The sequence below is a fragment of the Macrobrachium rosenbergii genome, chromosome 41, assembly GCF_040412425.1.
Source record: "Macrobrachium rosenbergii isolate ZJJX-2024 chromosome 41, ASM4041242v1, whole genome shotgun sequence".
Lineage (NCBI taxonomy): Eukaryota > Metazoa > Arthropoda > Malacostraca > Decapoda > Palaemonidae > Macrobrachium > Macrobrachium rosenbergii.
The window spans coordinates 87,586,489-87,599,338 of record NC_089781.1 but is presented as its reverse complement, the minus strand read 5'-3'; the positions used below and the strand labels follow the sequence as shown (position 1 = coordinate 87,599,338).

The following is a 12,850-nucleotide window of genomic DNA, read 5'->3' as shown; positions in this document are numbered from 1 at the left end:
ATAGGTATTCAAAATAGTCATGACACTACAAAGCATATTATATTCAGGATCCTACTTGCTAGACCAAATGAGGGCTAAATTGAGGACCCCCCAAAATAAACACAAATAGATTATTGTGATGGTTGGATATCTTTCTACGGGGTCATTGACTATGAAAGAGGAATAGATTTCGACTACTCATTTATTTTAGTGACAGAAAAAAAAACGGTTATCATACAATGTTATCTGTGTACTAAACTGATCTACAAGAGAGTGTCCAGAGTACCACAGAGGTACTAATTAGGAAGATGGATGTGTCGTAGTTTCTGCTTTCTCATCAGCATATTCTAAACTTGTATACAGAGCAACGTTTCCTTATTCTTTTGTACTGCTCTTACAGTAGGTTTTTATGATTTAACTCATATAAAGTTTTTTTTATTGATGTAAATTCTATTCTATTATGCTTCTTTTATTTTACGTGGGTGTTTCACATTGCTCCTAGAAATGTTTTTATTGTTGTATCATAATAGATGCAAATTATTAGCAGATAATTGTCTTGTCCTTATAGCTTGCAGTTGGTATGTTCACCACCGAATCTTTATCTCATCTTGCTGTGCAGAGACAAAAAACGAGGTAAAAATTTGGTCACTTGTTAAAATCATCATCCTTCCAGACTGTGTCTTCTCTATTTTGTGATTTTTCTCAGAAGGTTCTATTTTGCTCTTCTTGCTTCCATTTTTCATGCATTTGCATTGTCTCCCTTTTTGTTCAGTATGTTGTCTCACTCTCGAACTCCTAATAAAACTACTATTCTACTTAGAAGCTGATGTTTTCCTCTGTCTATGAATTTCAGGATTTTTAGTTTACTTCCTATAAAATTTCCTATCACTAAGGATGCTCCTACAGTTTGTGGCATATTTTGGAGCTCCCAGAAATTGTCTCCATACACTATTTTCTATCATTTGAATGCTTCCGTTTCCATTTCAGCATTATATATATATATATATATATATATATATATATATATATATATATATATATATATATATATATATATATATATATATTATACTGAAAATGTCCTATCTTTTGCTATTTTTGACAGGAATGTGTTCGAACCTCTTTTAGAGTATGTTTCATTTAATGAAGAGTCTCTGTATTCATAATTTATGAGTATCTAGTTAATTACGACGTAATAAATATAAAATATATTTTTAAGATCCGTGTATACTTAAAATTTATCTAGAATTAAGAACATACTAGAAAATAATTATATCTAGAGAATACTCGGACACGTATGACGTAACCATATCGACTGAATGTAAACAACCACAGCCGCTATATTAAGTCCGGGTTCTAAGTTTAGCATTTCGTGCTTCTACGGTTATTGTTGTAATTTTATTTTAATGTGACATTAGTATTACAATTGACCGTTAGATATAATTAGTTTTGGCATATTTAATTACTGCAGTGTCAGTGTGTTACGAAAGTTGGTTCCGGGCAGTTATTAAATTAACTTTGCTCTTGGATATGCTTTAACATATGATAAGCAAGAGTACCCAAAGGGTCAGCAATTATTAACTTTACCAAAAATTGTAAGTCGTACCCTAATACCTGTTGCCTTTGGCACGAAATCAGCTGTTACTTTGTTAGGACTTATTGCATTTGCATAGGTCACGCCTATGATAGCATTTAGTAAACAGTAGGCTAGGCTACCTGGCTTTGCAGCTGACTGCACAGTTGGACAGTGAACCCTCTGCTAGGTAGGCAGGAATAACTAGGTTTCGGGATGAAAAGGACGTAAGTGGGTAGTATACAGAATAGGGAGACAGTGTTACTTGTGGGGAGAAGGGGTCCAGGGCAGGTGAAGCCCCTCCCCCCAACCAGGTAAGGGCACAGAGCTTTAAGTCAGGTTAGGATGGTAGGGTCTGGTTAGGTCAGGACATGGCATTGTAGGAAAGGAAAGGTTAGTCTGGCCCATTTTCATGGTTGGACTTCTCATGTGTACGCCTGTCTCCCTACTCTGCATCCACTCCCCATATGCTATGGTAAGAATTTTTCTGACTGTTGAACATATTTTTTTGACTTTTATAGTTGGTGTGAACAGGTAGCGGGACTAGCCTAATTAATAGCAACTGCAGACAACTACCAACAGCTGCATGACATTAGCTTACCAACAAATATGGTGGGTAAAGACATGCAACCTAGGTATAAAGTCTAGCTTAGTATGGTAAGAGTGAAAATCAAGCAAGTAGAAAATGCTGAGCTCTGTATATGAACTAGTCTTTTGAAGTCTGCTGACAGCTATAGGAGGAAAACAATGGCAAGTATGCCTACCTTTTGGATTGTGACATGGTCAGAACAGATGAACCATTGAATTTAATGAATTATAGGGTTCATGCAACGTTATTAACGCCTCACATAGCATGAAGTCCAGGACAAAAGAAGCTTGCAAGAAAAGGGGAGGCAAAAGCAAAAAATCCAAATTAACTGTATTTTAAGTTTTTGTGTTTACCAGGATTGAGTTTTGATTTCCAGCCGATTTCATTTAGTTCCTGTATTTATTGCTTAGGTTAATATTGTCACATGGTATTTTTTGCTGATTTTATAACTGAGAATAGCTGTACGGTTGTGTAACATTGGTCACTGTAATGTAAAGTACGTTGTGTTCTGAGGAATTAGTGAATTATATTTTCACAAAATTTGTAGGTGCCTGGAAAGAGGAAGTCATCATACGGTATAGACGTGCTGCAGTAACTCATTATTTTTATTCTGTTTGTTCTGTACATGTTGTGTGCTATACTGTACACTATTTTATCATCTGTACCCTAAAAAATTTTCACTGACAAGGGACTCACTTAGAACTGTTGGTCATTGCACATGGTCTGTAATCAACAAGATGTATATATAGTACTATATATGAAGAAACTAAAAAATCACATTTTTGAAATAATGTGGTGAGCCATGAAGTGGTCATGTCCATTTGCTATAGAGTACTTGGTAAATGAATAAAAAAAGCTTCCAGGAAACAGTTTAAAAGGGAAACTTATAGCACTGGTAATTGATAAAAAAGTGTAGTATAAATTATAGTTTCCACTTACTTTACCTGCTGCACTTACCTTGAGTCGTAAGATCTTACCTCTCACTTTACCTGTTATGGGTTAAATTGCCAATTCCAAGTAATTTTTTTTATGGTAAAATTAGTTGAAGCATGCCTTCCATGGTTTTGGTTATATTATCTTAATTTATGTTTGGGACAGTTTTTCATATTTTTTGCATCCATTTCAGTATGAATCTCACTACATTCCAAGGGAGAAATTTCCCTGTCTGAAGGGTGAGAGAAATTTTTTCTTGAATGTCTCTATTTTTTCAGGATTTGTTGATGGGTTGCTAGTAAGAGGTTGGTAAGATGACTGCTGTTCCTTGTTTTGAAAGTTTGTTTTCAAACTTAATCAAGAACCTGAAAGAAAATGATCAAGTTATTGAAGTCAGTAGTCATTTTGGTCCTAATCATAGCTTAGAGAGCATGTTTAATTATCTTTGGAATTTGGATGAGGCTCGGTCTTGTTTACTTCCAACCATCATTGTTCAGAAAAAATCTGAAGAAGATGCAGAACGGCTGCGTAATGAAGGTAATAAATGTTACCAGAAGAAGATACTAGATAAAGCACTGAAGCTATATAACTTAAGTATCATGTCAGCACCTCATCCAAGACTTTCTGTTTACAAGCCATGTGGAGCTACCATAGATTACAATTCCCATGAAGGTCAAGAGAACCATAATGAAGGGCAAGAGTATAGATCATTAGCACTTGGATATGCCAACAGGTCCGCTGTTTTCTTTGAGTTAGGACAATATGATAAATGTGTTGCTGACATTGACTTAGCATTCTTGCATGGCTATCCAAAGTTGTTGCATTGCAAACTTGCTGAAAGAAAGTCAAAATGCTTGATTTCTCTTGGCAAAAGTGAAAATGCCAAACAAGTACTCCTTGATGCACTCAAGGAATTAGATGACATGAAGCTAGATGAATCAAAGAGCAAGACTTCACGTAATGCATTACATGATTTGCTTGAAGCATGCCAGGAAAATGGAGAACCAAATGGCTTTCCAGTGAAAGACTGTAACAAATCAGCTTCATGGCTGAGAGAAGCTACAAAAGAAGAACTGTTATTTGCTTATCAAATACCTGAGGCTCCTTCACTTTCACAGAGCAATCCAGCAATTCCATGTCTCAGTGATGCTGTCAAGCTTGATTTTTCACCTTCACAAGGGCGATACCTTATAGCTGAAAGAGATATAGATCCAGGTATGACTACTTAAGTACTTTTTGATTAAGTGCCAGTTCTTAGAGTGATATTTATGGTCTACACTAACCCTCTTGTGAATTTTTCACCTGCCTGGTAAAGCCTTATTTTTGTACAAGTACAAACTTATTTTACTTGTCTCAATTTCAGACCGTTGGTCAAAATATGCTGTTTTGGATAGACTTAGCAGGTTACTTGTCTAACCAGTTGGTATTATGTAGTTGTAGCCTTGTAATCACCTCCAACTAAATAAACTTCCTTTGGACTGATAGGATCACTGCAGTAACCTCACCTCATATTTTGTGTATGATTAGTGTTTGAAGAGAAATTAACATTGCTAAGTTTGTAATAATAAACAATTTGAAACCTATACCATTATTTCAGAATTTCTTACCCTCAGGTTTTAGTCCCCCTAGCCTTCTTCATGTTTCAATTTATTAACCACATCTTTTCATGGTATGTCCTCATATTTTAGCCTCTTGCTACTGCATGACTTAAAAGTTGTACCTTTTTTATATATTTTAAAACAGAGAAAGTTTTATTTAGCTAATGAAATGAAAGTTTACTCTTAACTTTTTAAATGCTTATTGACGAATATCTCTCAGAGAAAGCAATTAATGAGTGAAGGAAAACATTGTCTCAAGAAATTACTATATCTTTTTTGCTTTCATTCAGCAAGAAGCTAGAATAGTCCAGTGTTTGATAGATGACTTGTTTGTAATTCCTAGGAAATGATTACATAATAGATGTGGCAATGGTTGTAGATGGCAGGAAAACAGGAAAATTATATAGACTCAGTTAGGTGTATTTTCTGAAAGAAGAAGTTAATGTTTACCACTTTTCTTCCTCAAGGCTAGAACTACTTTGCATTGTTGTTGATGAACATGAATTATTCAGTGTTATCAGTTAGTTCTTGGTTTGTGCATGGCATATAAATAGTCCCATGGTAAACTTTATTTCGGTTAGGGAGTTCTGTTCAGTTGATTTATTACAGACTACAGAAAACACACAAAATGTCTCTGTTCATTTTGTGCAGCATTGTATGTAAATGAATGGGCTTTGGATTATTAATCATGCTCTACTGTATTTTATGAAGTATAAAAGTTTGATGGGAAATACAGTACTTTTGGTTTAAAGGGATTATAAGTACAGCAAGTATGCCTTAAACATATACAGTATTCATAATATGGTTTACACACCTGTTCATGGTGTAAGCTGTACTTCTTAGGGGTGGTATGTCTGTAATTGGTACTGTAACATGTTTTATATAGCATGTTCCCCAAATATGGTATGCATCCAGTCTACATCAGCTTACAACAATAAAGTAAAATAGTGTATGATATGAAGGTAAAAAAAAAAATTATTTTCCATATTCATAAATGTTGTCACCATTGACTTAACTTTTCAGCACAGATTTTTCTTTCTTGCCATATTAATCCAACTGTATTATTAAATTACATAATACTAATCTGTTAATGGTGACAGGCTAGTATAAACAATTACCAAATTTGGATTTTGAGTTTGTTTAGAAAAATAAAGTTGTTGCTTTTTCTTTCAGGCTGTGTCATTGACATTAATAATCTTAAGAATAGGTGCAAATGATTTTTACTGAACATATGGTTGCAGGGAAGAAAAATGCAGCAGTAGAAGCTCATTTTTTTAAAGAAAATGATGTTATGTTCATTGGATTATTACCCATGGTGGAATTATTATTATTATTTTTGCAATAAACTGTGTAATCACAAATTTTTCTCTTTACTCTTGAACCACCTCTAATTCAAGAAGGAAATTTGTTGGGGTTGTTTGTTTATTTAGTTTGGCCAGCATTGCAAGTGTACATCATGGTATGAAAGGAAAATCATTAAGAATTCATTAAGGAATTTTAGGCTACATAAAGGAAATTATTTTTGTGTTTAAATGTATTGTAAAATTCTTCAGTATCATGAAAATTATGTGTGTACTTTATGGATGAGTTTTTTTATCATACTTCTTATTTTATGCCTTAATGATTTTTATTGCTTATGAATGTGTGTATAGAAACTGAAATTTCTTTCATTTTAGGTGAAGTCTTGGTAGTAGAGAAACCATATGGTCAGGTTCTGCACTTGGATTCATCTCTACGAACACATTGCTCTGTCTGCTTTAATAGGTGTCTCAGTCCACTGCCATGCCCTTCATGTTCAAGAGTAAGGATCCTAAGGATTAGTATATTTTTGTAGTCATGTGACGAAGCTGGGAATACTAACATTCTGTGTGTTCATACAAAAAACAAACCAGCAGTTCTACTTTTAACTCTGGCAATTGTACTTTTAACCCATCCTTTATTGCAGTCAAGGTGCATAAATGAAGAGTATGTAGCTCTAATTATTAAAATCATGTGAAATGAATTTAGTCAATGTCAGAACCTAATCCAGTGTTGAAGGCTCATGCTTCTGACTTACAGTAGGTTAGTACATTGTAGTGTTGCTCTATAAATGTAGTTTTTATTGTTCAGTTTCATTACTGTGAGTCATCACCTGAATTGTCGGTACATGTATTCCAGTTTGAGCATTGTATAAAAGTTTTTATTGTTTCCATCAAACAAAATTAAGTGAATATTTGTAGCTGTGTTGTAGTGATAAAGATCAAGAAGGAGTTTTGCCTCAGCTTTCTAGACATGGGGTTAGCTTATGAAGAAAAAAGTAGCCAACAATCTGGATGACTTGGGAGGAGATAGCTAAAATCATGGTATATATTAATTTAGTGAATGGAGCAAAAGTCTGACAAATTCTATACTGTACTTTACATTCAGCTAAGACATGGGCACTCAAAGAGGAAACATAGTTTGAAAAGGTGTGACTAAAGAATTGAGGGATTGATGACTTGAGTGATTTGAGATCAGACTGCAGATAAGGAAGTTGCTGAAAGGTATAGTGACCAGAGTCTGGAAAACAGAAAAAAAGAGCAAACATTAGATTTTCTCCTGGAGGTCCTTATTTTCTCTCCACTGTCAGTCAGGAATAGGACCAAACTGTTCTCCACGTGAGAAAAATTCCTACAACGTCCTTAACCTTGGTCTCCTCAAGCTTAGAGTCTTTTGCTGGAGCTTTGGTTGTACAGTAGTTCATTCCTCATCCATGAACTTCCGCTCCTCTTGTGTAGCTCAATTTTGGACCTTGTCTATTTTAATTCATCAGGAACACTCGGTACAGATCTTAACCTAATGGGTCCTCTGATTGTTTTTTACCCAATAGCATCTCCAGTTTTTTCAACCTCTTGAACTCTAGTAAATCTAGAAGTGTGCAACCTCTTCTTTCAAAGTTCTTTTTGAGCATTGATATTATAGAATTTTTTTCAGAGGCTTGTTAGCTCAGACAACTTGTATACCTTTCAACAGTGTTGTCCCTTGCCTTTTTGCCACAAGAAAAGGTTGTCCATCTCTTCTCCCACTGATCAAGTTGTTGGGCTCTTGTACCCATTCTTACATATCTCCAGTCTTTAGACAGGGTTCTTTTTCTCGACTCCATGTTTCCCTAGGGCTTTGGGTTTCTTCATGCCTCCTTACCCAAGTGCTCACTTGTTCCTTCAGGTCCCCTTCAGCTTATCAGAGCTCCAGCTATTAAGCATGCCTCCCACTTCAACTGTTGTTCAGGCCCTGTCAAAGTAATGGGTTTGTAAGGAAACGAAACTCATATTCTATTAAAACCAATTGCTTGAAACATTACTCTTGTTGCAATCCCATGCCTCTGTTACAGATAGATCAGACACAAATTATGATTCAGTCAAGTATCAGAAATCCAGAGGATTGTAGGTACATGCACCAACCTAACTGAGCTACTGGGTAGTCCCCTTTTTCTTTTACAAGTGGATTGATCTGCACAAGATTTGTTTGTGATATACAGATAATCTTTGTTCAATCACTTTTAATGGGTTTTTATTGAAAAAATAATTGTTTCATTAGAAAGTTATATATCTGAACCTTTGTCTATGATGTTAACACCTAAGCATCATTAGATTTTTTTCTTTCCAGGTAATTTTTTGTAGTTCTTCTTGCCGCAACATAGGGCTTTCCTCCAATCACAGCAAAGAATGCTGTGTTTTACCTACATTAGCAGCCCTTGATATGGGAAAAAATGCTGTCTTAGCATACAGAATACTAATTCAAATTCCATTCATGCAGCTGAAAAAGTTAGTTCCTTTGTATATGCAAGAAGCTGTTGAATTTTCTCCTGATATGTTAGGCTTTGATAATACAGCCAAACCAGTTTATGATTCCTCAGACTATAGAACTATATACCACTTAGTGACAAACAAAAACCAGAGATCGGTTAGTGACCTATTCAAGAGATGTTCTATGGCCATAATCCTTTCATGGATATTAAAGGAAAGCCGGTCCTACTTTGTTGACAGCTCAGGTGAACCTTATGAACCAAGCTTGGATGACATTAAAATGGCTGGATGTGCTCTTTTCACACACCTGATGAGTTTTCCATGTAATGCTCATTCCATTACAGAATTGCAGGTGAGTTTAGCATGTGGAACTATGTGGCAAAAGTTATGAAATACATTTCATGTTATAAATATATTTCCATTAAGCAGAGACAGTCATCTTTCGACTTTTCACATGTATGATCTTTCAAAGACTGTTTATTCAGTATTGATGAAAATTAACAGTCAGTATGTGGAACATGTGCATACAGTATATGCTTTTGACTACCTTGCATAGTGCAATTGCAGTATTTTTTTACAGTGTAGGCTTGCCTCAATTCTTTTGACTTATTAAATATTTTGTTATATATTTCCAGGACCAACACCTTAAAAAAGGCTAATAAGCATGATTAGGCATACAATGACAAAGTCATGTCACAAAATCTGAAAGAGTGGAAGTTGTTACAAAATCTGAAAGAGTGGAAGTTGTTAGATATCTATGGTGTTTACCTTGCATAACTTTCCATTGATATAAATACTTTTCAGGTTGATGTGAGCAATTTTCAAAAGAGTTCAAGTCAAGAAGTTGGGGCTGGTGCCTTTGGTGTCCTAAGCTTGACCAATCATTCTTGTAATCCCTCAGCAGCTCGTTTCAGTTATGGAAGCACTGTTGTTCTGAGAGCAATACGATTTATTCCAAGAGGTGCAGAAGTAACAGACAGCTACGGAGAACACTATGGCTTAAAACCGTTATCTCAAAGGAGATCTGTTTTGCAGCAGCAGTATTATTTTGAGTGCAAGTGTGAAGCATGTGAAAACAATTGGCCAACTTATCTCAGTTTATCAGACAAGCACAAACTGAAGTGTTTAATGTGTAGTAAGAAAATTGACAACAAAGGTAAGTGTACTAAATGCAAAGTAAGCTTTACAGAACTTTTGTCGAAAAATGAAATTGTTCCTTACATGTGTAAGCAAAAGGACGTTGAGAAAGCAGTAGAAGAAGGCGTTAAGAATTATGAAAGTGCCTATGAGAAGATTATAAGTGGGGACAATTCTTCAGAAATGAAAGACAGTTTGTGTAATATTATTAGCTTAATTGATAAATTTGTAAGTCAGCCTAGTAAAACATATTTTGAAGCCCAGGAAACATTAAAACATTACTTTGAGAGGCAAGGGTCTTGTGTATTCAGGAAAGAGGTATAATAATTGCATCCCTGTTTAGTAATGCTGTTGTATTTTATCACACCAAGTATTGTGAGAAAACCATTCATGGTATTTCTGCAACTATGTAAATTCTTTACTATATATAACCTTTTCCAAAGCACTGCTCGTGTAAATGATATTTTGTGAATGGGAGATTATATCAAAGGCAGATAAGCATTGTACTTTTAAGGGGAAATGCTGGAAATTTAACTGACTTTTGTTTTGTCTCAGCTAGAATAGATTTTCTTCAATATCCCTATCCTTTGAAAATAAAAAATTACTCTTTAACTAACTTTGCTCTCTCAGCTCATTGACCAAAAGGCAGGACAATTGCTGATTGTGATCACTGGGAGGAATTTGGGGATCCACTTACACATGCATTGATGTCTGCTGTCTTCTTTATTTTTGAAGGTTTTTGATGATGAGACAGTTCATCGACCACAAATGTGGGCTAATCGGAAGTTAAAGGTTAGCATAAAAAAATTGTTTTTTAAAAGGTACATTTTATATTTTTATCTAAATTGCATACGTTTTGGTGAGGAAAAAGCCTTTTGCCAAGTAATGGTTGTTTGTATTTTTAATAAATCATGGGTGCCAAACTTATGGTTATAAATTTTATAATATAATTAAAGAGGAATAACTAAATTTTTTTATGCAATCTAAAGTTATTTAATGAATGGCACTGGTGCTGTTTGTTTGTTACTGTTATTTTTTGAAGAGTACAGTGGATTATTTTTCTAGATGAAATTTATAATAGTGTTGTGATAGATTGTGCTTACTTTAGTAAAAGGTAACAAAATAATGTGAGCTTTATATTCTGGGTGTAAATATTGAAGAAATTTTTATCTTGTTGAATTGTATATTGTACTATTTCATTAAAACAATGATTGCACATCTATATTTATGATAATTGACTAGAGGAATGAAAGATTATAGGTCTAATGCTTCTATAAGAATTTTCTGTATTCTGTTGAATTATATGCCAAGTCTGACATAGGACTTGCATTAAATCAGGTTTGTAATTTTATTTTGTTATTATGATGTACAATACTCAAATGGTGTGATTTCGGTATGTATTAGGAAAATGTTTATACTGACACTGGCAGTGTTACTTAATCTTGTATGATAATGAAATCAACAAAATTGGGTTTACTGTAAGGTGTTACTTTGATTAAATTTAAACCAATAAATTAAACCTTAATCAATCATTATCATCGGCAATAGTTTACATTAGCTTTTCCCTTCATGGGGTTAGATGTAATATTAATTTTCTCCACTCCTCTTCTGTCTTGTACATTTTATGCCTGAATTCTTATTAGGTGTAGGCCATCATTCATTTTTCCATGATTTCCTTTGTCTTCATCTATCTTTTCATCCTATAAACACAAGTTCTACTTTTTAGCTGCTTGACACCACGTCTCTCTGAGCACAATTTTTAGCATCTATTTTCACCACCTCTTTACCCATAGCATCCAAATGGCTACTTAGTTGGTTGTACATTTAATTTGCTTCCTTTCATGCCACCATAAGATTTGTTTTGCACATGTTGATTTTAAATCCTGTAATCTTGTTTCCACTCATTCAACTTTTAAAACATTTGTGCACTCTCTTCCTGATGTTGCTGGTGCCAACACCAGGTCATCTGGAAGCTGGAGCTCCCAGGGGTATCCCTTCTATACTCCTTAGTAGCTTATTCCGTGACTGAAAAACATTAAAGGATCAGGGCTGACCTTTGATGGACACTAACATTTGTCTCAAATTTTTTATGTATGTTTTTGTCTTGAATCTTCCCTACAAATCATTTGTTATGATACAGTAACATCCGTAGCTCAGTGGGTTGTTCTGATAATCTGTTTTGTAATGCTTATGTACTGTATGTGATGGCATATGAGACCCCTTTGTTTACTGAAAAAAAATAGCTAATATATTATCTGGGTCTCACAGGCAAAGTTGGATACCTGGTAGGCTAATATACGAGTACTGTACCGATGCCGTAAACTACCTGTACTTTTACCCTGCCAAACTCCATAATACTACTGTAATATTGCTGGTATTTACTTGAATATCATTATCATTACTTTAATTGAAAAGCAGTTACTGCAAAATTACAGGTGGATGTCGTGAGACAAATATCTCTGGTTGGTGCTCAATTCTTTAATGTTAAACAGTAACGTCTTAGCTTGTATGTGCGTTACCGTTTATTGATATACAGTACCTGCCTCATATATCTTTTATTTCTGAAGTAAACTTGTAATAGGGTGATAAAGTCAAGTAATGCCAACATGCTTAATTGTAGCTACAGACCTCACTAGCATCACTGCACTACCAATACTGTATTCCTAATCACACTCATGCATCATTGCCCTTTTGTGTATTTGGCGTTTTATCACAGTCAGGGCATCTTAGTACAGTGCAGCAAGTGTTATCATAACTACAACTTGCATTATTTGAAGACAGTGATTCCACCATTAGTAATAATGAGTTTTTAGACATTACAGTATCTGATAATGATGACGCTGATCAAATTTTGGGATTTGATGAATATTGAACTTAATGTTACAGAACAGGGATGTTTATAACTTTTTATTGTTTTTATGTATAATGGTATTAGTAGCTCATTCTCTTATAATATGCCTTATGCTGCACAGTACCAGAGATGCTTTTGTTTGTAATTGCCATGTTTTGTTATTGTAGTCGAGTATGATATTTTCATTTGAAACAATATAGAATTTTTTTCAAAAGGTTGTAGAATGGTCAGGATGAGGCTGTTCATGAAATCAGCCAATGGTCTGGATTTTGGACAGTTTGGTTGCCAAAAGGTCAGACTTCTATTGTCAAAAGGGAATACACAAAAACTGATGTGATATGTTGTGGTTGTGCAGTTCTGTTTATTATCGGAAGTTGTAATTGCTGTGTTGTACAATAAACCTTTATTATAAAATACTAATTTAAC

At 34.5% G+C, this 12,850-nt stretch overlaps 1 protein-coding gene across 3 annotated transcripts; it reads left to right on the top strand.

Moving 5' to 3' along the window:
• The first annotated feature begins 1,287 nt into the window (after positions 1-1,287).
• On the top strand, positions 1,288-12,838 carry LOC136826954 (SET and MYND domain-containing protein 4-like). Of its 3 annotated transcripts, none has more exons than XM_067084558.1 (5): positions 1,288-1,371; positions 3,353-4,289; positions 6,349-6,473; positions 8,297-8,788; positions 9,241-12,838. In XM_067084558.1, exons 2-5 carry the CDS (start codon positions 3,389-3,391, stop codon positions 9,895-9,897), a joined length of 2,175 nt encoding a protein of 724 aa, XP_066940659.1. In that variant the 5' UTR covers positions 1,288-1,371; positions 3,353-3,388; the 3' UTR covers positions 9,898-12,838. The 3 variants fall into 3 exon arrangements, with proteins under 3 accessions (XP_066940659.1, XP_066940657.1, XP_066940658.1); XM_067084556.1 differs by having other exon boundaries at positions 1,293-1,574; XM_067084557.1 differs by having other exon boundaries at positions 1,307-2,027.
• The last annotated feature ends 12 nt before the right edge of the window (positions 12,839-12,850 follow it).

Bases quoted from the DNA above. Each gene is read 5' to 3' on its own strand.
- LOC136826954 (XM_067084558.1), top strand. From the start codon at position 3,389: ATGACTGCTGTTCCTTGTTTTGAAAGTTTGTTTTCAAACTTAATCAAG. The intron at 4,290-6,348 runs GTATGACTACTT...CTTTCATTTTAG, and splicing joins TGAAAGAGATATAGATCCAG to GTGAAGTCTTGGTAGTAGAG. The intron at 8,789-9,240 runs GTGAGTTTAGCA...AATACTTTTCAG, and splicing joins ATTCCATTACAGAATTGCAG to GTTGATGTGAGCAATTTTCA.